We start from the raw sequence: 25828 nt of genomic DNA, 5'->3' as shown, positions 1-25828 counted from the left end.
GTGTGCCTGCAATGTGTTCCACTGTGCACACAGGACTGCAGTACATGTATGAAGGGCATGTCTGCACAGGCTACATCATGAATTCCCAGACTTTTGGGGGCCTGTGGTATTTGCTGAAACCCAACCTTCATCCACCTCCAGCTGAGTCCTCCCTTTCTGTCGTTCCTGCTCAGCTGAGCAGGGTGCTCCTGGCAGCCAGCCCAGCCTGCAGGACTCAGCCAGCAGCTGCTCTGCAGCTCCTTTTAGATGAGATTCTCCTGACCCAATCCGGATCATCCCCCACTCCCTTTTGGTGACCTGTTTCCTCCCCCACCACCCTGTCTCTCTTGCAATGATAAGCTTCAGAGTTTGTGCTGTTCCCTTTCCAGAGCAGCTGCAGTGGGAATCCTGTGGAAATGCCCCAAAAGGCAGTGCATGTTTTGGAGAACCAGAGCCTAATTTTGGTTGGGAGGGACCTTCACAGGTTGTCTGGCTCAGATGGTGTGCAAGGCAGGGCTAATTCAGACTGCTCAGAGCCTCTCCTTCAGGTGAGGGCTCTGTGTCTCCAGTGATGGAGGTCCTGCTGCCTCTCATTCTGTCCTAGGACTTGGCCACTCTCAAGGAAGAATCCTTGCATTATTAAACTCAGGGTGCATTTGAAAAAACAACTACTGTGTCAACATGGTAAGAGCACTGAGTTTTAATCCAGGGAGCTTTTCTTCTGAGCTTTTCAAGTCGTGTGCCTGCTAACTGGATGCTTATTCCACCTGGCCACTGTGGTCTTGATTTTTTTTTTTTATCCCTGTGTGGACAACACAAGGAGGAACCTAGGAGGGAGTTGGATCTGTTGTCCCATTCAGCACAAGTGCCTCTCACTGCTACCTTATGATGGTGCATGTGCTGGGGAAGGAAGAAATATGGGCTTGTAGAATAACCCAGAGTGGAAAGTACCCGTGGAAGTGTAGGGGCTGATCTCCCATCACTGACATCTGTTTTCTTAATTTCTCTGAGTCTGCACAGTGCTCTGCCAGCCTGAAGGAGCTGTGTGCTCCCTGTCCTACTGTGTGTAACCTAAACAGGAGCAGAAAGCTGCAGTGTAGTAGCAAGATGGCAAGTGGCAAGATGAGAGTGAGTCACTCAGATTACTTTGGTGTTTTGGTAACAGAACGGTTTTCATTTAAATACCATGTAATTATTATTTATGTATGAAAACCACTCTCAGTTCAGGATTAATGCCAGTTCTCCAAGGTTCACACTGCACTTGTGTTACTGTGTGTGCACTCTCCTGTTTCTAGAAGCTGAGTACACTTAGAAGATAGTGGGGCCAGCAATGAAGAACAGCCACTTGCTAATTGCTCAGCTCGTTAATGAAGTGTGGTGCTTGGCTTTGAGTGGGCAAGGGTGTCTGTGTGAGTCACAAGCTTTTTTTAGAGGGAGGTCAGTGGCTTTTGGTGCTGCAGTTACTTAGCTGGTTGGACTGGATCCAGATCTCATTAAGATTTAATTCATAACTGGTTCTTAATCTGGATCTCACAGCAGTCTCAGCAAATCTTAATGGGAGGTGACTCTCACACTTCCAACTGTGGTCTCTGGCTCGAGGTCCTACAGGGCCTTAGGAACATGCAGTGTCCTGCAAGTGACTGGTCCTGGCTGACAAATGGGGACACAAGAGGTGATCCCTGAACCTTCATGAGGAGCTTGGGAGATCATCCAGTGTGGAGAGTGGATCCCACCAGTCACAGCCTGGAGGAGGGTGCTCTGCCCAGCCCTGCTGGCACACACCATGTCAGGGCTGAGCCTGGCCTCATCCCAGCAGTCATTTCTCTCCTCTCCCAGGCCTGAGGACAAACGTGGGACAATGTCAGAAGCACGACACGACAGCACCAGCAGTTTACAGAGGAAGAAGCCACCATGGTTAAAATTGGACATCCCAGTGCCAGCGCCCGTGGCGGTGCCAGAGGAGCCTCAGCCTGTGCAGGTAGGGGGGCTGGGACAGGGGGATGGGGGGGCTGTGCAGGGGAGCAGCTCTGTGCCCATGGTCTGAGGGCTTGAGGCAGGGGCAGATGGCAGGTCAAGAGGCAACATGAGAAGGGGCAGAGCCATTTGGTAAATTTATGATGAGTAAGGAACTCCCCCTTGAAGGGGATGTGGGTGGGCTGAGGGGGGGCTGCTGATGTGCTGCTGATGTGCTCAGATCAGTGGACTTGGCTGTTTGGATGTAGGGACTGTGAAAAGTCTCCTGGCTAGGGGGTTTGGGAGTGAGGTATTCAAGCAGGCATCTCTTAAGGGGAGATGGAGGAGTGAAGTTTGTCCTAGACAAACATGAAGCCTTGGAACTCCTGCTGAAATGAGCAGGGAATGAGTCTGACTTATGAACAGCCAAGATAATGACAGGCTCTTGTCAGTAACAGCATGGAAAGAACAGTTACTGGCAGCACAGAGCTGTCATTAGCATGAGGAACAGAAGAAAAGCATGTGGGATGAAACAGAAGTTTAACATTGAAGGGTGGTGAAGTAGAGGTGGGTTAAGAGGAACTGTGCAAAGTATGAGTGCAAAATTTCTGCTGGGAATAGGAAGAACAGCAGGAATTTCTGCTGCAAGGTGGCAAAAGCCTTCCTGTGTGGGTGAGACAGGGCAGGATGATTGCTGGGTGCTGATGTGACCTTGCTGGAGGAACAGAGCCCAAGGCAGAGCTGGAGGGTCCCTGCTACCCAGGAACTCCATAGCTGGGGTGCAGGGCCAGGGTTCAGTTGCTCATGGGAAGGAGTAGTTCAGGCACTGGGGAACTGGAGGGTTAAAGAGCTTCCCTGCAGGGGAGCTGAGGACAAGCTGGTCTCCAGAGGGAGCTTACATTGTGCTTGGAATAGCAAGGACTGGCACCTTCCCATGCCTTGGTCCAGGGACTAAAATGCACTTCAGTTATGTGGCAGCTTCTGGCAGATCAGTCTTGGTCCTGGTCTTCCCTTGGAAGGAATGTGGTGGAGTTCAGTCTGCAGGGATTAGAAGTGGAATGCAGGGTTTCACCAGTGCAGTTTGAAACCTTCTGAATCACTGATTTAAGGATTTGATGGGTATTCTCTCACCTGAAATCTCTCAGTGCAGATGGCACCTTCTGGAGAGACTCTGCACTTGTTATGGAGCTGGGAGAGGTGATGTCCTCTGGAGGTCCAGTGTGCACAGCACAGCCTGTCAGGATAAGAGGGCAAAATGGGCTCTTTTGGCTTATAACCTGAGGAATGCATTGCATTGTTTTCACATAAAATGTAATCAGAATGTTAAGGCTAGTGGAAATTACTAGCTTTCAGGGATGGAAGGGATGGAGTAGCAAGCAGTTTTGAGGTAGACAGTGTCTGACCAGAGAAAAAAGTTGTCCAGAGCCTCACTTGCCAGAGAGACAGTCTACACAGCCTGCCTTTTATAAATGGGTGGTGGTGTCTCTGCCAAGCTGATGAAAAATTAACCCAGAGCAGCCCTGGGGAGGCAGCTGTGTGAGCCAAGAACAGTCTGGTGAGTGCTGTCATATTTGGTAGGTGACATTCAGCCTAGACATGCTGGGAGCTTTCAGACCTCAGTGTGTCCAGATAATTAGGTTGTGAACAAAGCTGATGTGGCTTTCCCAGCTTGTTTAGCCTGCACCAGGCAGCACCTACAGCACAGGCCCACCCACAGATCTGGCTTTTAATGCTAATCTAGAGTCTCTTGTGAAGCAAATCTTATTTGCTGTGCTTCTCTTCTCTTCATGGAGTGTTCTGGGAATGAGTGGTCTGCTTTCCTTCTGGATAGAAAAAAGCCAGGAGGAGACACTGCAGGAGGTGATGTTATGCACACTCCATCTACAGTCCATGGGCCAAGCCAGAGCTGGTCTCAGTAGCTCTCAGTAAGACAAGAGGGCATGCTCTGAAGCTCTGTCAAGAGAGTTTTGGGTTAGATATTAGGAAAAAATTCTTTACAGGGAGAGTGATCAGGCATTGGAATGGGCTGCCATGGGAGGGGGTGGGTTCTCCGTCCCTGGAGGTTTTTAAAAAGAGACTGTGGCACTCAGTGCCATGGGCTGGGAGCCACAGTGTCAGTGGATTAAGGATTGGAGTTGGTGATCTCAGAGGTCCTTTCCAACCTGGGTGATTCTGTGGTTCTGTGAGCTGAGACCCACCACACCAGCAGAGACTGTGTCCTTCATCCAACCGCTCTGTGCTGCAGCGCTGTTCTGAACACAGTCCCTCCCTCCTTGGATCTTGCTTCCAGCTTGTGTCCGGAGTCTTGGGCAGCTTTGGATTGCTAACTAAATAATTTTGCAGGCTGAGTGGCCTTGCAGAGCATCCCCCTGAGAACACTGACCCCCCTCCTCCTGCTTCTCTTGGCAGGCAACGAGGCGTCAGGGCTTCCTGCGGAGCGTCAGCATGCCCGCCGACAACACCCGTGTGCCCTCCCTGCCCCACGACCTGAGGAGACCCATGCTACAACGACAGACCTCCATCACCCAGACCATCAAGAGGTGAGACACTGACCTGCTGCAGCCTGCCAGCCACTGCCACCCCTCATCTCTGGATTTCTGGTCCTCTGCTGGTCCCTGTTGCCTGGCACTTTAGTGGTGGGTTAGGTTGTTTCCCTGAGCCCAGGGATTCTCTGTAGCCTGTCTTTACTAAGTGAGGAGACAAGTCCTGGGAGGAATATTGTGGTGATCAGAACAGTGAATTGTTCTTGCCACTTAGAGACAAATTTTGGCTGTGCCCATGCTCCAGGGAGCTGGCTATTTGAGTAACAGGGTGCTTCAGGCTCTGCTGTTTAGCTGAGACTGGATGATGTAATGTGCTGGGCTTACTTTGGTGCAGTATTTGAGAGCATTTGTCTAAGAGCTGTGCAGTACCTGAGAGCTGGGGGAGGCAGAAGCCCATTCTGAACAGGGCTCTCAGCAGTCTGGCTTCTAGCACAAGCTCATTGGTAAATCCTTGGGATGGCTACTGGAGGGTGACAGGGGGTAGGGATAGGCTGCTCTGGTCATTCTCACCACACCTGCACAGTGAGCTGTCATTTGTCTCTGTGCCTCAAGGGTCTCTGAGACATGGCCACACAGCTGGATGCTTGTGCCCTCCCTGTGGCAAAGGCTTATCCCAGTGTGGCCAACAGGAGTGGCTCTTGCAGCTGCTCTTCTGAGGTGCTGGGATTTTATCCTTGGCAATGTGTCAGGGCTGCCTGGATCCCAGGACCATCCCTGGAGCTCCGTGGGTCAGGGGCTCTTTCAGCCAGACAGCCTTCACCCACTCACAAAGGAGCAACTTTCCAGCTATGGGAAAGACTGACCTCCCACACACTGTTTTCCTTTTCCTCAGATGTTTCCCAGCTGGTGAGGCTCTCCCCCAGCAGCTCTCTCTGATCCTGCAAGGTTGGGAGGGCTGAGCCATGAAGCAGCTTCTGCTTTATTTCAGGGCTGTAGCAGCTTTTGGCTGCAAGGCTGTCCTTGCACACCTGGGCTGCCTCTTCCCTCACCTCCTGCCCTTGTCCTGCTCCTTGCCAGGACAATTAGACATGTCAGGGGTGAGGGGATATCCTGGGAAGGAGCTGGGGAGGCCCTGACAAGGAGCATTGTGTGGGAGGGCCAGGGTAACCTGTCCCAGAGGTCCTCATGGCATGCAGCTTGTGTCTAGGGTGGAGATGTTGGGGAACTGCCAACTGCTTTGGTGCTTGGGGAAGAAATTTGCCCCTGGTGCTACTACATTTGAAGACAGACAAGATGTGTGGAGCTACAGTGAGCAAGGGAGGAGTGCTGGGTGTGTGTCCCACGTGCTGAGGGACATGCTTATGTCCTGCCTGGCTTTGGAGGTGGTGGCTGTTGCACAAACAGACCCCATAACACATCTTCCTCTGAAGTGCTGGGGCTCATCCCAGGTTGGTGGCTGCATCCCTGCCTCTCCTTAGGCATTTTGTGCTCTGGGAGTGTTTACCAAGGGGGATGGCCCAGGATCAGAGCTTCTGGGATGGGACTAGGAGAGCAGGTGCTGCAATGGGAAAGACTTTCCAAGGAGCAGAGCTGCAGGAGATGCACACATGACATGAGCAATGAAAGCATGAAGTAAGTGGATCAGAAACAAGGGCAGAGCACTGAAAAGTACCAAGGAAAGGCATAAAAACCTGTGCTCTGCTTAGCAGAGCTAAGGGTGTAATAGAGAATTACAGACCATGAATCCATAAAGATGTCTTAGGGTTTTGTTTAGTGTGTTCAGCAAGGTTGATTCCCAGATTTTCTACTTAACACAGCCCCCAGGATGCACAGAATGTAGAACTGCTCTGGCAGCAGGACTCCATGCCAGCCTGTTCCCTGGGGCTTGGAGGATACAGATCGAGTGTGAGTGTAAGGTCAAGCTGGTGTGTCCAGAACATGGCATGGGAGTGATCTGTGTGCCTGAGTATTGGCATCTAACACCACTTCCAGTGCCCCAAAGTGTTAAAAATGCCCATGCAAGGCAGCAGGTGTGGCACAGTGCACCAGGCAAGATCCTGCTGTGGTCAATCAGAATGGGTGTAGGGCACTTCCAGTAGCATTAGACATCTGTATCTAAGCAGATAGATGACTCAGCTGCCTGCCACCTCCATAGTTTCTCATTTTGGTGTCCAAAGCCAGCCAGTGGGCTCTGCAGCTGGGCATCTGAGCAGCAGGCAGCAGATCACAGAGGTCTGGGGTTTGAGGGAGATCACAGCATCCCTGCAATCTTCCAGAGCAATGGGAGACACAGATCAGAGGTGCAGAGGCACTAAAAGGATTCAGCAGCCTCCTGGGTTCAAAGCTGATGTGATTGTTTCTCTGGGGTTGTTTCAAGCTCTCAGCCAGAGGCCACTGTCCCGTGCATTGTGGCACAACTGCTGCCGCTGGGGATAGCAGGAGACATGGAAGTGTCAGGTGCAGGTCACTGCTTTCCTCTCCAGCCCTGCTGGCTCCTTCCCTTCAGCTCTCTTCTCTTTGCAGCAGACAGGTTCGGTTTCAGAGGTTTCAGAGGAGTCAGACCCTGCCTGCTCACGGGCACCGGGCGGGCAGGACTTCCCTGAGCAAGCGGCAGTCCCTGCCCCGATCGTTTTTCAGGTACTGGCAGCACTTTGAGTGTGGAACCCACCCCTGCATGTGTGTGCAAGGGCTGTCGCTGGGACTGTGTTGCCTCCCCAGGGCTGGCCAGGAGACCCACAAACAGGCAGGAGTGAGAAAATTCATTTGTGCTTCTAACAAACCCCAGTTGTCACTCCTACTAAACGCGCAGGCAGCTGTCAATAAGCAGCATGGACTAACAAGCTGTCCACCCGCCAGCCTCACTCCCCTCCTGCCTTTCCTAACAAGCTGGAAACCTCCTGGTGTTCACTGCAGCTGGAATATCTCCCCGGGGCAGCCACGGCACAGCCTGCCTTTGCAAGTGTCAATGCAACACATGGCACATGCATATGTTGTCCCCAAAGCCTCCTTGGGGCAGAAGGACAGAGGAAGCAGCACCGAACAGATGTGAGCGTGTTGGTCCAGATGGGGCTGAGAGGCTCCTGACTGGAAGAGAGCATCCACTGTGTCCCTGTTCACATCATGACTTGTTCTAATCCAAATGTGACTGTCTTCTTTTTGAGGTGGAGGTCTTCGTGTACTTGGGACAAAGGAGATGAGCCCTCCAGGAGCCCAGGGCACATCAACCACTGCCCCAAGACTGGAGCTCAGACAATTTTTAAATCAGACAGGCAGTATGACTTTATGCATTGTAGGGACTGGACCCAAGGAGTCCATTCCCTGTCCAACCTTCCTCCCTGCCAGCCTTGGCCAGGTGCCACTCAGGCACTGTGTCCACCTTTGGCAACTGCTTGTGTTTGGTCTTGGGCTTTCAGAGCTGGTTAGCTCAGTGTGATGGGAGAGCAGGAGCTGACCTCTGATGTTGGTTCATTGCTTGTTACAGTGCTCCAGGGAGTCTGTAGGATGTGATGGGGGTCCCTAGCTGGACATCTTCCCAGGGTGCTCCAGATACCCTAAACTCTGTAGTCAGCTCTCTTGGACTATCTTGACTGATCAGAGAATAGGACAGCTCTTTACCCTGGCCCTGGACCAATCTCTGGCCTTTCAGAAGTGGGCCTCACAGTCCAAAAGTGCAGTGGTGATGCTCGTCCTTCCAGGGCAGCAGGAGCAGTGTCAGAGGGCTCTGAGGCACTGCTCTTGGTGCAGTGGACCATTCATGTGTCTCACTCAGCTGCCCTGTGAGACCTGATTCTAGATTGAACCCAGCCTTTATTTACTCAGATGTATGTTTTAATACTCCCTTGTGACCTGTGAGGTCTTGCTTCACCTCACCAAGATATCCTGCTCCTGAGCAGGGGGTCTGAGAGCAGGTTTTTGGGATTGGCTTGGAAGAACTTAGAGGTTTCCACACCTGGGCCAGAAAACTGTAGGCTGACACAGCTTGTCATCTGCTGAGGAAGGACAACCCCAGTGGGAAATGCTTGGCAGGGCTGCAATGAACTGTGTAGGTTTAGGATACCATCTATCCTGCAGATTTGAAGGAGATTATTGGTATGAAATATCCCAAGCCCTCTCTGCCTTCCTTGGGATTTTGCTTCTGATCCACTGCTCTTCTCTGAGAGCAGCCACTTGGCAGCAAACCTACCTCCTGGCTGCAACCCTGTGCTCCTACTTCTGCAACTGTGTGTGTCTGCCTTAGCAAAGATCAGGACCACAGCAAACATTTGCCTTTGATGTTACCTTGGAGGAGAAGTCCTGTGGCATGAGGTGGAGAAGTTAGGGATATCCTGGGAGTGTTGGGGGAGGCTGGGAGAGAACCATGAATTCTGGTGGCTCTTGGGAGAAGCTACAGAGCCATTATACAGTACAGTCCCCCAATGGGGACTTAGAGCTGGCCTGAGGAAGGTAAGTGTTTTCAATAGATGGGTTTTAAAGGAAATAAAAAAGCCTTTCACCGAGTTCCATCCCATCTCTTTTTCTTTTTTTTAAGAAAAACTCAGAACAAGCTGTCCTCTACCCACAGTGAATCTCCTGTCAGTTTTCTTCTGTCTTTAAAGACAGAATGCTGCTGATGGCTGAACATTCCTGGCCAGCTTCTGTCAGCCTGCTCAGATCAGTCGAGGACAGGCTGCAAGATGCTTGTGGGCAAGAGTTCTGCCTGGCCTTGTGTCTGGATGGGCTGGAAGGGACTGCCAGGGCTTTTGTCTTTTCTGCTGCTTAGTCCATAAAAAAACATAATGTTTACTTGTGTGCTGGGATCTTTCAGAGGCACAGCAGACTGGTTTGGGGTGAGCAAAGACAGTGATGCTACTCAGAAATGGCAGAGGAAGAGCCTGCGGCACTGCAGCCTGCGCTACGGGAAGCTGAAACCTCAGGTCATCCGGGAGATGGACTTGCCCAGCCAGGACAATATTTCCCTGACAAGCACAGAGACTCCTCCACCACTCTATGTAGGACCCTGCCAGCTGGGCATGCAAAAGGTGAGAAACCTGGGGCAGAGTCAAGGCCACCCTGAGTTTCCTGCACGGTCTCTTTACAGCTTGGGCAGCTGTGACCTTTCTGGGGGCTCAGCTCTGCCTGAGCATTTCTGGGCTCTGTGCTCAGACACTTCTCATGTCTCAGGTACAGTTTGGCAGGCTCCCTGCTTCAGCAGCCTCTCTCCAGTCTGGTTGGCTGAGATCCCTCAGCTGTTTCAGTGATAGGCTCAGAGCTGTGTTTGTCCTGTTGTGACTCTGGTGGTGATTAGAGCTGTGCAGCACAGCAGTGAGTCCAGATGCTCTCAGCTTGGGCTTTTTTGCTGCCATTTTGCAGGACAAAATGGTATTGCACACAGAGTAGGCAGTATCCTGGACTCCAAATACACTAAGAGGCCTGGTATCACTCAGGACACTGCTAGTGGATCCTTGTCCAAGCAGAGTGCAGGCAAAAACATCTGTTCATGCTTTAGGGCTTTACAAAGTGTTTCATGCATCAGCAGTACTACAGCTCTACTCACAGGTCCTCAGGAATTATTTTGAGTGCCTGCAAAGGCCATCTGATAGCCCTCTGCTAACTACCTTCAAGTGTGACCCTAGGGGACAAGACCCCGTCAGGCACATCCAGTTACCAGCACTTCAGAACTAACCTGCAGTAAGCTCAGCAACAGGAATCCATAGGGTTGATCACTGGGCCTTAGTGAACCCCACTGGGGCAAGTGGGGCATCAAATTCCTTCCAGAGCAGGTTGGTCTGTGCCCTGATGCCTGGCTGCATCACTGAAGCAGAGGTGGATATTGTGCATCTCTTACTCAAGTTTCACCTTTTTGTGCTCTTTCCCCTTTTCTTACCAGCTGAAGTGTCTTGCAGTTAGTCACTGGTCACAGGAGACTCAGAAATGTTGTTGGGCTCAGTGGTATCAGGAGATGCAAGCCCATAAAGATTCCTACTGAGTGTTCAACTGTGGATTAAAAACAAAGCTCATACAACATTAGGACATACGTGCCCTATCCTAGGGAAACCACAGCTGTGATGATGTAAGGACAGAGGCAAGGTTTGTAGCTGAAGGCAATATTTTCATTAGGTTGATTTGTGTGTTTGAAAGAAGTAAGAGCTTTGGCCTGAAGAGCCCCAGAGAAGGACTCACAGCTCCCGGAAACTTGCCTGCTTTTTCCAGCTGTTGTAACTTCATTAATGGAAGCAGATGTAAATAGACAGTTAAGCTTCAACAGCTGGGTTGTCCACTCCCAGGAAGAAAACTAGGTGAAGAAAGAGCATGGCTCTGTTCTGGGATGTTTTAAACTCCTGTTCAGACAGCACACTCTCTGACTGCAGAACTCACTGGCACAGGAGATGATTGAAACCAAGAGCTTAGGGAGGGCTGAAGGAGACTGGAGTCTTCTCTGACCACCAGGAGCATTCTGTGTGAAAATAGTCAGAGAATCACAGAATCAGCCAGGTTGGAAAGGACCTCTGTGGTCATTAAGAACCCTTAATCCACTACCACTGTGGTTCCCAGACCATGGCACTGAGTGCCACATCCAGGGACGGAGAATCCACCCCCTCCCTTGTTGACATATACCCCCAAGAGAAGAAAACAAAAGAAAAAAGGCAGGGGGAGAGGTTTGAGGACTTAGGGTTTCAGGCATGCAGTTAGGGCTGAGCATGCAACACATGATTCCATATCTCCATGTTGTAGCATCCCTTGTTGGGCTCTCCAGCCTGGTGCTGGCTGATCCGAGCTGCCGGGCTGGTGTCACTGGAAGGAGGAGGCTGTGGTCTGGAAGGGTTCTGATGGGTTTCTTCTCTTGGCAGATCATAGACCCTTTGGCCCGTGGCCGAGCTTTCCGTATGGCCGAGGACAACGATGGCTGCAGCATCCCCCACACCCCCATCACCCCCGGGGCCACCTCCCTCTGCTCCTTCACCAGCTCCCGCTCAGGCTTCAATCGCCTCCCGCGCCGCCGCAAACGCGAATCCGTTGCCAAAATGAGCTTCCGAGCTGCTGCAGCTTTGGTGAAGGTACTGGGGGAGGGCAGGGAGCAGCCTGGGGGATCTGCCTGGAGAGAAGGGTGGGAGGGAGGGAGGGAGGGAGGGAGGGAAGGAGCTGCTGAGCAGAGGGGATGCAGGGAGTCAGCAGTGTTGGGAAAGGAACAAAACCATCTCGCCACCTCCTGTTGTGTTTCAGCCGTGTGTCTAGGAGGCAGGATTTGCAAGAAACAAGGATGATGGCTAAGGTTTGGTACAGGTCTTGCTTTTTGTTTATTGGTTTTAATTCCCACAGCCAGCAGCCTTAGAGTGTTCCAGCAGGTCCAGTTCAGCCTGCCTAGACCCTCTGGCTGGTCTATCTGCTCCAGGTCAGTAGTCACAAAAGAGCAGAAGTACCGAAGGCTCTCAGTATGCAAATCTCTTCAACCTGCCATGTGTCCACTTTCCTGGGCCCAGTGAGCTTTTTGCTGTGTCCTGCACCACCTGTCCCTGTGGTTTGGTCAGGCATTGTACAATAGGTGGCAGAGGAGCATGTTGCAAGCCTCACCCATGGGAGAGATGGGCACTGTGGGTCAAGAAGTGGGGCAACACTCTTGAGTCTCACCAGGAAGGTGTCACACATCAGCAGGTCTGCTGTGCTCCACACACAGGTGTGAATCAGCTCAGCACTTGGGCTCCCTGTGCACTGGCTGAGGTGTCCTTGTAGGGTGCTGGGGTTCAGGTTCCTGGCAGTGACTCCATGCCACTTTCTCTGGCTGCAGGGACGCTCTGTGAAGGACAGCACCCTGAGAAGGGCTCAGCGGCGCAGCTTCACCCCAGCAAGTTTCCTGGAGGAGGACACGGTGGATTTTCCTGATGAGCTTGACACTTCTTTCTTTGCTCGGGTGAGGGGCAGGGCTCTGGGGTGGGACTGGCACCACAGGCAATGCAAGACTCCAGGTCTGGCAGTGCCAGAGAGTGGCACTGCTTTCTGGAGTCTCACATGTGGTGTCTCGTGTGGTGCTGACATCTTCTGATGGGAGTTTTGTTTTCCTGCCCAGGAAGGAGTCCTTCATGAGGAACTCTCCACTTACCCAGATGAAGTGTTCGAGTCACCATCAGAAGCTGCAATCAAAGATGCTGAGGTGAAACCTCTGGATCAGACAGACCTCACAGGTGGTGCCTTGGACAAAAATGAGCTTGAAAGAAGCCACTTGCTACTGTGAGTATCTTCCTGGAAGCTGCCAAAGCTTAACGTGGGGTGGCCAACCCATTAAGAGTTTCACCTCCTGCGTGGAGGAAGCCAGGATCTGAGTGCTGTGGGTGCTTGGTGCAGAGCTCAGAGTGGTGCCAAATGGGTTTTCTTTAAACACAGCTTAAGACCTCCTGCCCCAGCTACTCATATATGTGAAAGGTGACTCTGGGGCCATCCCTGCAGTCTTTACAACAACTTCCAGCCTCATGTGATGTGTTCTGGAGACTGTAGCAAGCCTTGAGGAAACTAAAGACTAAATCAGCTGTGAGGATGCTGGGGGCCCAGCCTTTGGCTATGGAGAACACAGCAAAGACCAGAAGGCTGTTTCCATTGGCACCGTCACCAGGAACTTTGTCTTGCTTCAAGCAGCTGTGTGAAGCTTTGCTGGGTGTCGAGCTGGGCCACATTCCTCACTTGAAAGGAGGGAAAGGTGTGGCACTGATGCTGAGAGCCCTACAAATATGTGGGTGGTTCTGTGCTGTGTGCCTGGATTTTTTCCACCTGAGTAACTGGTACTGAGTAATTGCTCTGTGTCGTTTCCGAGTCAGCTCTAGCTTAGCTGGCAGCTCACCCCAGCAGAGAGCTCCTCTGGGTATGAACATGCAGCAGACAGGGAGGTCCTTGTTGTGGTTCTGCTGCTCACAGCCCATCTTGCTGTGTTGGTGCTTTCCCTTCAAGTGCTTCCAAGAACTTGACTCAATCTTAACATAAGTGGAGGCAGCAAATGGTGGGAGTTTGTTGTCACTCCTCTGAGATGGTCTCATTTGTCCTGGCTCCATTTGGATCTCCTTAAATAGTTTTGTATACTGAGGAAAATACATTTCTTTCACACTTCAGAGAACTCTTATCAGAATCATACTCAGGAGTCCTTTTAGGTGACCAGGTGTTTATTTTGGCATAGGCTGACAGCACAGCACTGGAAACACTGGGAAACAGCATATCTGTAACAAAGAAAGCACTTGAACTCAGGGCAAGGGAAGGCTGCAGTGCAATTGGCACATCCAGCTTTATAGAAGTACATCTTCTGCAAGGTGCAATATTGAAAATAGCTGAAGTTTTACAGCAGGTTTTTTTTTCTTTTGGCTACAGAGGTTCAGAATCTCCCTCATCCTGTTGCTTGCCCATACTTCAGAGCTGCCATGGTCTCTCCAAGATGCTCTGGTGATCTTTCAGAAACAAGTTTGTCAGCTGGTTTCTTTTAGCACTTCTGACAGCTGCTGTCCTGGTGCACAGGGGATCATTTAGGAGACCAGAGGAGGTGAACTAGAGCAGTGCACATGTCAGAGACTCAGGGACGTGCTTGCTCCAGTGCTAGGCAGTGAGCGAGGGTGAGGTGGTGGGTAGTGTGTTTTGGGTTTGTTTGTTTGTTTTTTTAAAGTCAGAGCCTAAGTGCTGTATAGGTGGCTTCCAGACTTCTGCTTAAGAGCAAAGAAATACAAAACCATTTGAATATGACAGGGAGTGACAAAGCAGGTTCTGTTCACCAGCAACAATCATTGCACACTCCGTTTTGGTTAGAAAATCCCTCCTTTAGACAGTGATGCTTGGGATTTTTACCCCGTTGTTGAGGCCTGGTTTTGATTTCTCCCTCAAACTGAGTGCATCAGTGCAGATAAAGAGGGGAGCAGAAGAGATCCTGAAGGGGTGACTGGCCCAGCTTGCAGGCTGCCAGGCAGAGGGAAACGGCTGCTCTCCCGCTTGTGATTTCAGCCCCCTGGAGCGCGGCTGGAGGAAGCAGAAGGACGGAGCCCTGGCCCAGCCCAAGGTGCGTTTGAGGCAGGAGGTGGTGAGTGTCAGTCCCCAGAAGCGTGGCCAGCGCATCGCTGTCCCTGTCAGGAAGCTCTTTGCCAAGGAGAAGAGGCCCTACGGGCTGGGCATGGTGGGGAAGCTGACCAACCGCACCTACCGCAAGCGCATCGACAGCTACGTCAAGCGGCAGATCGAGGACATGGATGATCACAGGTGAGAGCTGCAGGCACGGGAGAAGTCCCAGAAAAACACCCCTGAGAGGGGTTGCTGTTGCCCCTTGGTGACTCAGGTGACATTGCCTTGGGGTGGGGGGGTGAAACTCGCTGCTAGCACTCCCCAGGCTGAGGCCCTGAAGCAAGGCAGCAGCACCCCGGCAGCACCAGGAGGACACCCTGCTCCTGGCATTGCTGGGGGTGTCTCTGTCTGCTCCCTGCAGGGGCTTCACTTCTCTGCCCCACCCTCTGGTGATCACAGAATCATCCAAGCTGGAAGGGACCTCTGAGATCATCAAGTCCAACCCTTGATCCACTCCCCCCGTGGTTCCCAGCCCATGGCACTCAGTGCCACATCCAGTCTCTTCTTAAAAACCCCCAGGGACGGAGAATCCACCCCCTCCCTAGGCAGCCCATTCCAATGCCTGATCACCCTCTCTGGAAAGAATTTTTTCCTAATATCCAACCTAAACCTCCCCTGGCAGAGCTTAAGCCCATGCCCTCTTGTCTTACTAAGAATCTGACCCCCCCCTGGCTCCAACCTCCTTTCAGGGAGTTGTAGAGAGTGATGAGGTCTCCCCTGAGCCTCCTCTTCTCCAGACTAAACAAGCAAATGATGATCTGGTGTTCCTGGTGTCCCCTAAAGTCATTACTTCAGACAAATACACTTTGACATCAGGCTTTTGAGTTCTCATGGGTGTTTTCTTGGGAAAAAGTGGCTTGTCCATTGTCATGGGGGAGTCAAAGCAAAGAGAGTCTATCTGCCAGCAAGACCTTAGGTCGTTGCCTCCAGTTTTGTGCATCCCTAGGTGATCCTGGCCAGATTCTGCAGAGATTCCTGGGGAAAACCATCAGCTTTTGGCTTGTGTTCTGTGAGCAGATGTAATATGCCTGGGCTTCTGCCTCTGAACTTTTCCCTTTCCTTTTCTCCAGGCCGTTCTTCACTTACTGGGTCACCTTTGTGCATTCTCTCATCACCATCCTCGCTGTCTGCATCTACGGCATCGCCCCTGTGGGATTCTCACAGCATGAAACTGTTGATTCAGTGAGTAAATCCCCTTTATTTGTCTGCAGTGTGACTGTTGCACCCTCCAGCTACTGGCTCTCCTGTCATGGTCTTCAGCATGTTGGCTTTTTGCCTGAGCTGAAGGCCCTTGGGGAGCTGCCTGCAGTGTCCCTGTGAGCCCCCACACCACCTTCTCTCTCCACTGCAGCCACTCTGCTCTTGACATCAAATTCTATCTGGCACAAAGCAGGGTGGGCTCTTTGCAGGCTCTGGTTGTGTTTGGGCTGGGAGCCCTTTCAAACAGCTTGTTCCCCTCCTGGTGGAGACCAGGAGGATGGTCATAGCAGGGAAAAATTTCCAGCCTGGGTTAAGTTTTTGCAAGGCTTGCAGGATTCTGCTTGTAGCAAAACTGACCTGTCTGACTTTGAGAGATGATTTTCAAGCTCTTTTGTAGCTTTCCCCTGTGTTGCTAAAGCTGTCTGGGGTACATATCCCTGCTCCATGCTGGGAATGCCTCGGGGAGCTTCTCACCTACGTGTCTGACAGCTTTTAGAGCACTGTCACCAGCACCCAGGCCTACGCTGCCAGTGGGTGCTGCTCATGCTTCTGAGCTGTGTGAGGCTTTCTGCAGGCTCTCAAGCCACTCCAGATCTCTAGGGGCTTCTTGAAAGTTGAAGTAGCAACAATAAGTATTCTAAATGAAATCTTAAGAGGAAGGTGCCCACGCCTTGGTGGGGGTTTACTTGTGATCCTGCACGGGACCAATTTAAGAGAACCAAGTGCTCAGTCATTGGCTGTGGGGATTTCTGTTCCTCCTGGGTGCTATTTTCAGTAGACCCTGCAGTTTGCCCTGCTGACCCTCTGGACTCACAGGGCTCTCACTTTCTCTCCTTGCAGGTCTTGCGAAACAGAGGAGTTTATGAAAATGTCAAATATGTTCAGCAGGAAAACTTCTGGATTGGCCCCAGCTCAGTAAGTGCCATTGGCTGGGACTGCTGGGGGGCTCTTGGGGGGCTGCACACTGCAGCTGTGCCACCCCTGAGACCGGAGCCCTCTGCTCTTTGGAGCTTGGTGCTTGCAGCTGCCATGGGTTGGTTGGACTTCTGACAGGGCCCTGCCATCACTGGGGTGTTCCCAGCCTCAACCACTCTGCAGAATGGGCTGCCTGGGGGCTGGGATGGACCTTGGCACTCCTGCTTTGCACCCTGTTCCTACAAAGCCAAGTGTGTGGCTAGAGGAAATGCAGGAGTTGTATGGTGTGTGACAGCTTTCCCTGATGCCATTCTCCCTGGGAAAGGCTGTCATATCCTAAAGTTTCCTTTCCCAGCCACAGCACTGGTCCTTCTGGGGCCATGAGCAAGGAAATCCCTGAATTTTTGTTCTGGGCTTGTCTTCTTCAAAGCAAATATTGACAGTATGCCTGATGTGGGTGGGCTTCATCATGCAGGACTTACCTCTGGTGGGGTTGCCCCTTGCAGTTCCCCCAGGCAGCTCTGCCCCAGGCAATTGTTGCCTGTCCCTTGGCTGAGCTGAGTGTTCCCATCTCTCTGCCAGGAGGCCCTGATCCACCTAGGGGCCAAGTTCTCCCCATGCATGAGGCAGGACCAGCAAGTGCACAGCTTCATCAGTGCCAAGAGGGAGAAGGAGAAGCACTCTGCTTGCTGCGTGCGCAACGACAAATCGGGCTGCGTCCAGACCTCGGAGGAGGAATGCTCAGTGAGTCTGCTGGCCACTTCCCTGCTGGCTCTGCAGGCTCAAGGCCACTTCTGTTGATGTTTCTCCCACCTTGGGATGCACAGTGACACCTCTCCTCTCTCCTGCAGTCCACGCTGGCCGTGTGGGTGAAGTGGCCCCATCACCCCAGCACACCAATGCTGGCAGGAAGCAAGAGGCAGTTTGGGTCTGTTTGTCATCAGGACCCCAGGTAGGTCCTGCCATCCTTGCTGGGGACAGGGCTACTGTGACAACAGAGTCAGAGAGGCCAGGCCAGTTGTTTGCTGGATGGGACAGGAGCTGCTCTGGAGACCAAGGGTCATTAAAGCAGTGATGCCACTGCCTGCCCTGATGGCTGCAGGGGAGGCTGAAGCAGAGCATGATGATGGTTCTGTTGGGCCCTTGTCTCCATTGTCAGCTGCTCACCTGCTCAGTGGCCTGTTGTCAGCTATGGGTGCCTTACTTCACCCCTCTGCCCCTCCTCACCTGCTCCCCACACAGGCTCCCTTTGTGGGGTACAGCAGACATCCCAGCACACCTCTGCCCTAGAGCTCTGCTGACTGAGCAGAGTCACTGTGGGCTGAGGTGTGGGGCTGAATGCCCACCTTTGGGGTTGTATCCACCTGGAAGGGGCCAGGGGCTGGGTAGCTGTGTGCTCTCAGGGTGTTCTACAGCTGTGATCCCTGCTGAAAGGAGGCTGTGGCTTTGATCAGCACAGCCTGGGCTGCTCTGATGTGGGACATCACCAACCCCTGGCCAGGGAGAGAGGGGAGCTGTGGGACTGGAGACAGGGACACTGGGCTGGGTCCCTTGGGGATCCTGCCTGCTGCTGTTTCTCAGGCTGGTCTCTGCTTTCTGTTGCTGCAGGGTGTGTGAGCAGCCAGCCTCCATGGAGCCACACGAGTGGCCAGATGACATCACCAAATGGCCAGTGAGCATCGCCCGTGGCACGGGGCCTCCACAGGCAGCTGGAATGTGGCATTGGCATCAGTCTGCAGAGACACAGCTGTGCTGGTGGAAGAGGGAGGGGGGGCCTCTGGTGCAGCCTCCTGCTCTTTCACAAACATTAGATCAGGGCAGCCATGGCTTTGGCCAACAAAAGTTCCCCTGTGCCAACTCCAGCCCTGGGCCCTGCCAGTAATGGGGTGGTTGGACACCAACTCAGCCCTGAGGCTGCTTTTTTTTCCCTTGGTGAAAGGTGTTGATTGAGGCTCCAATGGCTCAGGCAGATGGGGTGTCAGGCACCATCCTGCTGGCACAGGGAGGCCCTAGAAGGCCTGTGTCTGTGGGACTGGCTTATTCCCAACATTTGGACGTTTGGCATTACTTAGGCAATAAGCAGAGCCCTGGCTGTTCTGACTGCAACCTGTGTTCCTTTCCCAGATCTGCACAAAAAACAGTGCTGGGAATTACACCAACCACCTTCACATGGACTGTGTGATTACAGGCAGGCCCTGCTGCATTGGGACCAAAGGAAGGTAAGGAGATGGAGAGGCCTGGATGGAGAGGGGATGGTTGTTGGGGTGAGGCACAGAGGGCCCTTTTCAGGTTGTGAGCACAAATGTTTGTCCTTCCCACACACAGCCCAGAGCACTGCTGGGGAGTTGGACAGGGAGCCACGATGGGTCTCCCAGACAGGGCAGGACTCTGGGATGAGCAGGAGGTAATAGCCAGCCCCAGATCCCTAGGGATTAAATACTTTTCTGGGGAGTTCTGCACTTTTCCTTGGCAATAACCAGCTTGGTCCTGACAGGCTAGTCAGCCCCAGCCTGGAGTCCCTGAGCACTCCAGATGTCAGGACACAGTAAGCTCTGGGTTTGCCAGGGAGGAAGATGCTGTTCTTACTCATGTTGTTCTTCAGCTTGAGTAGCTACCTGTACCTGGTAAATAGTTCAGCTTTAGCACTTGTTTTGGAGCCCCTGTATCAAGGGTGTTTGTTAGTCTGTGGAGGTGACTCAGGCTTGAGTGGGGGAGGAAAGCAGGAGGAGTGAATAGAGAGTGGCCTTGGGCTGAAATACCTGAAGGTATCTGTTCTCCTAGGAAGACCTGGGATGAGTGGAGGGCCCAGGAGGGCCCCGGGTGTTCTGTTGTGCCTTCTCCACGTGACTTGTTCCTTGTTTTGATGACTTGTGCCTTCTCTAGGTGTGAAATAACCTCCCGGGAGTATTGTGAATTTATGCGGGGCTATTTCCACGAGGAGGCAACACTCTGCTCTCAGGTAAGTGTGGAGTTTGGGGGGTTGTATCATTGCCCATCTCCATCCTGTTCTGCTTGGCAAGATCTGAGGGTGCCTGTGCTGCAGGGTAGGTGTGAGTCCTGTGTCCTGACCCACCCTTGAGCCCAAGGGAAGAAGGTGCTGTTGCAGGCTGGAGTGGCAGAGCTGGCTGCATCTGTGCCCCTTTGGAGATCAGTTTAGGACCTGGGCTGGCAGCTGCCAAAACCCAACACAAGCCTGTTGGGGAAGCAGCAGGATGCAGCTTCCCTGCTCACTGCTGGGCAGATGCAGGTGGCAATTTGGGCAAGTATTTGGATGAAAAGTGGAAGCATAAAGCTGCCATGGGGAGTGGGTGTGTTACGTTTGGCTGTTGGATGCAAGGGTTGGGACTTGGTGGAGAAGTGGAGATGAGCAGGGAAAGCCTGAGCTAACTGCAGTCCCAGCTATGCTGCTCACCACTGACCTCACCACCCCACTTCTGCTCTCCCAGGTGCACTGCATGGATGATGTCTGTGGGCTCCTCCCTTTCCTAAATCCAGAAGTCCCTGACCAGTTCTACCGCCTCTGGCTTTCACTCTTCCTCCATGCTGGGTAAGCATAGGTGTAAAACTTCCACTCCCTGTCTGGAGAAACCCTGGGATTGCAGTGAAGCTTGTTCTGGTAGCCCCTTCCCTGAGGGACATGATGGGGATGAGCTGCTGAGGTTTTCCATGCTGTGGAATGGTAAGGGAGGGATATCAGAGGCACGGGCAAGGCCAGACAAGGAGCTCTTGGCAAGACTCAGCAAAGAGCACAAGGACAGGGGTGACTTGGGTGGCTGCTGCTTCAGTTGCTGTACTCTGAACTTGGCAGGATCCTGCACTGTCTGGTTTCAGTCTGTTTCCAAATGACAATCCTGAGGGACCTGGAGAAGCTGGCAGGATGGCATCGCATCTCTATCATCTACCTGCTCAGTGGCATCACTGGGAACCTTGCCAGTGCAATATTTCTACCCTACAGAGCAGAGGTGGGTCTCCTGCAGACACCAGAACTGGGCTCATCTCTGCAGCATGGGCCTTGTGTGCAGATGTGCTGCTAGCAGACAGCACCACAACCACCCTATAGCTGCTGGACAGGAACATCCCCCAGACTAACCTGGGCTTTCCCACTGACAGCCCCACTCTGGCTGCAGTAATCAACTGGGGGGGTTTGCCCAGCCCCAGGGTAAGAGATGTTCCTGGCAGGCTGGGAATTGAGAGCTGCAGCTGGTGCCAGAGACCCTCCACATGTGGGAAAGGGGGCAAAGGGGCAGAGCTCACCTGTCCCAGACTGCTCAGAACTGTCCCTGTGCCACAGCTGGAGATGTCTGATGTGACAGTCCAGCTTCAGTTGAGAAGACTGTGTGGCAGGACCTTGAGGATTATCTTCCAAGTCTTTCAATGAGGAAAAAGTCCATGGTGGGTGGATTGCCTTCAAGGGCTTCTCCCCTCTGGTGACTTAAACCACATCTGCTTTCCTTCAATATCAAATCTGTTCTGGTGTCTCACACCTACCTTGATCCTAAATCAAACCAGGCCCCCTAATTCCTTGAACACCACGTAAGGATGAAGTTGCAGGCTGTGAGATCTCTTTCCCAAGCAACTTTGAACCAGGAGTTGAGTAACAAATAACTCCAGTGCCTGGAGCTGCCTGCAGAAGCCATGCAGATGGCATTTGCCTGATGTTAACTGTAATGCTCTTCTTCTGCAGGTTGGCCCTGCAGGCTCCCAGTTTGGGATTCTGGCCTGTCTCTTCGTGGAGCTCTTCCAGAGTTGGCAAATCCTGGCACGCCCATGGAGGGCTTTCTTCAAGCTGCTGGCTGTGGTGCTCTTTCTTTTTGCCTTTGGCCTCCTGCCTTGGATTGATAATTTTGCTCACATTTCAGGATTTATCAGTGGTTTCTTCCTCTCCTTTGCCTTCCTGCCCTACATTAGCTTTGGGAAGTTTGATTTATATAGGAAACGGTGCCAAATTATAGTTTTCCAGCTCATCTTCATTGCACTCTTCTCAGGACTTGTGATTCTGTTCTATTTCTACCCCATCAAGTGCGAGTGGTGCGAGTTCCTGACCTGCATCCCATTCACAGACAAATTCTGTGAGAAATACGACCTGGATGCACAGCTCCACTGAAAGGCAAGGCCTGGCCTCTCCAGCAGGCACTGGGGATGGACTTGTCTTTGCATCTGCTGTGCCAGTTCCATGGGGACAAAGCCTCTAATACAGTGACACTTCTAACCCTGCCCATGGTTAATTTAAACTGTCTCCTTAGCACTTGGCAGGCATGTTTTTGCCTTATCTCAGAAGACTCTGAAAACCAGAATGTTTGTGCCTTGTTCAATTGTATTGAACCTTTTCTGCTGCCATTATTTTTATTACACTAGTTTCAATACTACATTTTTAACCAGAGTTGTTTACTACTGCTAAGGTGGTGATTAAATGGTAAGGTAGCGTTTTAGCTACTGTTAATTGTTCTGCACAGTCTGTGGCTATGTTTGTTCCTTTATCTCACCCATGAGATATACCAATCTTTCTCTAGTCCCCAAAACAAGTCAGATGCAATCAGCAGCTGGAAATAAGGGTCTTAAAAGCCTCAGAAAAATAAAGGGTCTCTTTAATTTGCTGCAAATGCCTTCTACATACAGCTCAAGAGGCAGACATCTCAAACAGCACCTGCAAAGCCATACAGTAATGTCCATTCAGCTGGAGTTTGTTCCTCTTTGAAATGCTACAACTTCTTCCTCCAGGGAAGTGCTGAATCCACAGGCTGGTCTTGGTAGGGCTGGAATCTCTGTTAAAGAAAGGAAATATTTGTTACTGCATGCTGGGCTCCCTTATCACCACACTCCCACGCCTGGACAGTCCTGGGAAGATAAGCCAGTGCCACAGGTTGGAAGTAGCATCAGGCAGACTGCTTCTGTCACAGACACCTTTTGTTACACTGCATGTTGCAAATGTGCCAGCATTGAAAAGAAGGGAAAAAAACCCCAAAAAGCTACTGTGGTCACAAAGCAGCACTTTCTAACCCAGCTAGTTGGAGCTGCAAACCAGAAAGCCAAGCATTTGGAAAAGCTGTTCTACCACTGCTCTTCAGACACTGGGCTTGTGTTTCTAGATGTGGAAGGGAAACAGGCATAATTTTAAACTTACTGTGCTCAAAAGTCTTGTCCTCATTTTGTGTTTGTGTGCACAACTTTCTGGAAATAGCAGTTTAATACCAGAATTGTCTACGTGGGTTACCAGCAGGTAAATATAGATGCTACAAGTGCTTCCTGTGCTGGAAGTGTTCTTAAATGCATCAGTGGCACAAAATACCTTCACCAAAAATTGTCTAGGGGTGTGTCCTGTCTTCTGAAAAAAAATTTAAGTGGTTGAACTCGAGTTCCTATAAACCAGAAAATGGAGAAACTGGGAGGGATGGAGAAACAGGACCCAAGGGCTGTGGGTGATGGCAATCACCTGTGGCACAGAGACCTCAGTCCTCCTGGGGCTCAGTCAGCACCCAGGTGACTGCCAGACATTCAAGAAGCCTCAAATAAAGCAAAGTCCTAGAAGGCACCACAACAGCAAACAAAGCAACATGGCATTAATGAGTCTTAAGACACTGTGGGAGTAGATGCAGAGTCTAAACACAGATGAGGATTAGAGATACAGCACTGCCAGCACTGAAATACTGCTGCTGCTCCTGATGCATGTCAACTGACAGCTGAATTATCATTCCCTCTCCCAAGAGAGCAGAAACACCACAAGCAGGACATGGAAACAGACCAGAGCCAGGGCACAAGCATAGTGCAGACATGGGCATTCAGAAATGCTCCACCTAGCACCAGCTGCTATGAGCCTGAACACCAAAGGATTGGGGAAGAACTGGCAGCTCTTAATGGATATTCAGGACTTACCTGACAGGTTACTTTCGAAGCTTCTTTATGAAGCTGACCTCATCCCTGTTTCTGATGCCATACCTGAACAGAGAGTTTGCTGTTAGACCCCAGTTTCCCAGCAACCACAACCTTTGAAATCCTACAGGTTCCTCTTTCCTAGGGGGAAATGGACTCCTATAATCACATGTTGTGCTCTTAACCTTCTCAGCTGTGGATTCACATCATGCTGCCAGCTCTGGAGGATCTGATCAGCAGCCTTTTTAACTGCAAGACCCCTGTAAAAGCAACATCTATCACCCATGGCTCAGTCTTTTGAGGAGAGCTTTGAGTGGGGCTTCAGACAAACTTTTCTTGCTGGTCTGCTGGCATACCCAGCACTGCTAAATGAAACAGCTGTTGTGCTCAGAAGCACCTCCTGCCCCCTTGCTCTAAGGATGGGCATGGAAATATGAGAGTGGTTCATCAGCACTGTTATTAAAAGGTCTCTGAGAGGTGGCTGAAGAGGTACAGAGCCCAACATGCTGCTCCTTGGTTTGCTCATGTTCTTCCACCCTCCATCCTACCTCTCCACCTCAGCAGCTCTGCCAAGCCCCCAGAGAGTAACTGAGCACTGGATCAGGTCCAGTCTACATTCTTGGAGATACCTGAAGCCCAACTGGATGCTGCCCTGAGCAACCAGCTCCCTGTTTGTGCAGATTTGGTGACTTTCAGAGGTCCCTTACACCCTTGATGTGTCCTGACCCCATTCTCTGAGTAGCTACTCACTAAGTACTCCCTGTTTCTCAGAAGATAAACTGATGTGCTCCATGTGCACGATACCATCCCTGGCCTCCTGTGTTCTGCTCTCACCCTCGTGCTTTTTGTCACCACGAAAGGTGCCAGGATCCACTCAATTACTCACTCCCTCAGCTTCTTCCTGTCATCCGCCAGCTTCTCTCCTCCAAAAGTTAAGTGGTACGTCCTCCAGATGTACTTCCTGAGGGAAAAACAGTCATGGGATCAGCCGGAGGGGCTGTGGGGGGCATGAGCATCCCGATCCCGATCCCGGTCCCGGTCCCGGTCCGGCTCACCAGCTGAGGTGCTGGACACCTCCCTGCCTCGCCTGCCGCAGCTGCATGTGCCTCCGCAGCGCCTTCTTCAGCTCCAGCACCGAGGCGTTCTGCACCACCACCACGGCTGGAGGGAAGCGGGACAGCCCCGTCAGAGCCCCGCCAACCCGCACGGCTCCCACCGAACCCTTCCTGGGACTCACGCACGATCTCGCCGTCCGCCTTGCAGACCCGCACCGTCATGGCCTGCCCGTACTCCAGAGCCACCTGCGAGCCGATCTCCTCCGCCGTCACCTGCGGGCGGCACCGTGGCGATGGGCAGGTAAGGGAAGCGGGACTGAGACACCCACCCCTTTCCCCCCCCGGCCCCGCTCCCGGCCCGGTTCCCGGTCCGGTTCCCGGTTCGGTTCCCGTCCCCACCTGCGGCGGGAGGTCACAGAGCAGCGGGTCCTGCACCAGCCGCGCCAGCGCTGCCTGGAAGAGCTCCAGGACCTCTGCGTGCGCCAGCTCCTCCTCGGCCTCCGCCATCGCCGTTCCGCTGCCGGAAGGGGCGGGCGGGCGGGCGGGCGGGCTGAGGGGGTGAGGGCGGAAGCAGCGATGCTGCTGTTCTGCCCGGCCTGCGGGAACGTGCTGGTGGCCGAGGAGGGGCCGCGCTGCCACCGCTTCGCCTGCACCACCTGTCCCTACGTGCGCAATGTCACACGGAAGGTGTGCGGGGGGGATGCGGGAGGGATGCAAAGGGAGAAAGGGGGGGTACGGGAGGGGCGGCCCGGCCCAGCCCGGCCCCGCTGACCCGCGGCCTCCCGCAGGTGACGAGCAGGAAATACCCGCGGCTGAAGGAGGTGGACGACGTGCTGGGCGGAGCGGCGGCCTGGGAGAACGTGGATTCCACCGCAGGTAAGGCCGGAGAAGGGCCGGGATAAGGCCGGGGGAAGCGGGGGGAGATACGACCGGGGGAAAGGAGGGGATCGCGCCTCACCTCCCGGTGCCTCGCCCCGCAGAGCCGTGCCCCAAGTGCGAGCACCCCCGAGCCTACTTCATGCAGATCCAGACCCGCTCGGCCGACGAGCCCATGACCACCTTCTACAAGTGCTGCAACGCGCAGTGCGGGCACCGCTGGCGGGACTGAGGGAATCCCGGGCCTGGGGGTTCCCTTCCCGGCAAAGCTGAGGGGAGAGACATGGTCTGGGCCCAGCTCCCCCCCTCCCCCGAGCACCCTTCCCGCGGTGTCTGCTGCAATAAACACCCCCTGGGAGGAGGCGAGCGGCTCCTGTGTGGTTGTTTCCAAGCCTGAGGTGCGGGAAGGCTGGTGGAGGGTGCGGGGCTCTGATTGCACAC

At 52.8% G+C, this 25828-nt stretch overlaps 3 protein-coding genes across 8 annotated transcripts in view; 2 read left to right on the top strand and 1 right to left on the bottom strand.

The window, feature by feature from the left end:
- RHBDF1 (rhomboid 5 homolog 1) overlaps nt 1-22039 on the top strand; it is a 55758-nt gene extending 33719 nt beyond the window's left edge. For 3 of the 6 annotated variants that reach the window (XM_030459975.1, XM_030459976.1, XM_030459977.1), the window contains exons 2-19: nt 1816-1957; nt 4342-4472; nt 6939-7052; nt 9220-9433; nt 11243-11449; nt 12178-12300; nt 12457-12617; nt 14361-14612; nt 15545-15656; nt 16515-16589; nt 17172-17333; nt 17441-17541; nt 18198-18261; nt 18714-18808; nt 19473-19548; nt 20036-20136; nt 20398-20551; nt 21274-22039. In XM_030459975.1, coding sequence (XP_030315835.1) covers nt 1816-1957; nt 4342-4472; nt 6939-7052; nt 9220-9433; nt 11243-11449; nt 12178-12300; nt 12457-12617; nt 14361-14612; nt 15545-15656; nt 16515-16589; nt 17172-17333; nt 17441-17541; nt 18198-18261; nt 18714-18808; nt 19473-19548; nt 20036-20136; nt 20398-20551; nt 21274-21693 — 2704 coding nt within the window. In that variant the 3' untranslated portion in view covers nt 21694-22039. The remainder of the gene's footprint in view (nt 1-1815; nt 1958-4341; nt 4473-6938; nt 7053-9219; nt 9434-11242; nt 11450-12177; nt 12301-12456; nt 12618-14360; nt 14613-15544; nt 15657-16514; nt 16590-17171; nt 17334-17440; nt 17542-18197; nt 18262-18713; nt 18809-19472; nt 19549-20035; nt 20137-20397; nt 20552-21273) is intronic. The other 3 variants (XM_030459978.1, XM_030459980.1, XM_030459981.1) reach the window with 2 other exon arrangements.
- Nucleotides 22040-22156: 117 nt separating this feature from the next.
- On the bottom strand, nt 22157-25161 carry SNRNP25 (small nuclear ribonucleoprotein U11/U12 subunit 25). The gene is made up of 6 exons (XM_030459982.1): nt 24911-25161; nt 24694-24784; nt 24512-24617; nt 24343-24417; nt 23460-23522; nt 22157-22351 (listed from the first exon to the last, which is right to left on the bottom strand). Exons 1-5 carry the CDS (start codon nt 25016-25018, stop codon nt 23468-23470), a joined length of 435 nt encoding a protein of 144 aa, XP_030315842.1. The 5' UTR covers nt 25019-25161; the 3' UTR covers nt 22157-22351; nt 23460-23467.
- POLR3K (RNA polymerase III subunit K) lies at nt 25045-25748 on the top strand. Its single transcript, XM_030459983.1, has 3 exons — nt 25045-25198; nt 25300-25387; nt 25492-25748. The coding sequence occupies exons 1-3, from the start codon at nt 25088-25090 to the stop codon at nt 25617-25619; spliced, it is 327 nt and encodes a 108-aa protein (XP_030315843.1). The 5' UTR covers nt 25045-25087; the 3' UTR covers nt 25620-25748.
- Nucleotides 25749-25828: the final 80 nt, after the last annotated feature.

The sequence above is a fragment of the Calypte anna genome, chromosome 14, assembly GCF_003957555.1.
Source record: "Calypte anna isolate BGI_N300 chromosome 14, bCalAnn1_v1.p, whole genome shotgun sequence".
Taxonomy (NCBI): domain Eukaryota; kingdom Metazoa; phylum Chordata; class Aves; order Apodiformes; family Trochilidae; genus Calypte; species Calypte anna.
The sequence above is the reverse complement of the archived record's forward strand: the minus strand, read 5'-3'. Positions and strand labels throughout refer to the sequence as shown.

Excerpts from the sequence above, each read along its gene's own strand:
- POLR3K (XM_030459983.1), top strand. The coding sequence starts at position 25,088 with ATGCTGCTGTTCTGCCCGGCCTGCGGGAACGTGCTGGTGGCCGAGGAG. Across the intron at positions 25,199-25,299 it reads TGCGCAATGTCACACGGAAG|GTGACGAGCAGGAAATACCC; the intron begins GTGTGCGGGGGG and ends GGCCTCCCGCAG. Across the intron at positions 25,388-25,491 it reads GAACGTGGATTCCACCGCAG|AGCCGTGCCCCAAGTGCGAG; the intron begins GTAAGGCCGGAG and ends CTCGCCCCGCAG.
- SNRNP25 (XM_030459982.1), bottom strand. The coding sequence starts at position 25,018 with ATGGCGGAGGCCGAGGAGGAGCTGGCGCACGCAGAGGTCCTGGAGCTC. Across the intron at positions 24,418-24,511 it reads GGTGTCCAGCACCTCAGCTG|GAAGTACATCTGGAGGACGT; the intron begins GTGAGCCGGACC and ends TTTTTCCCTCAG. Across the intron at positions 23,523-24,342 it reads GACAGGAAGAAGCTGAGGGA|GTATGGCATCAGAAACAGGG; the intron begins GTGAGTAATTGA and ends CTCTCTGTTCAG.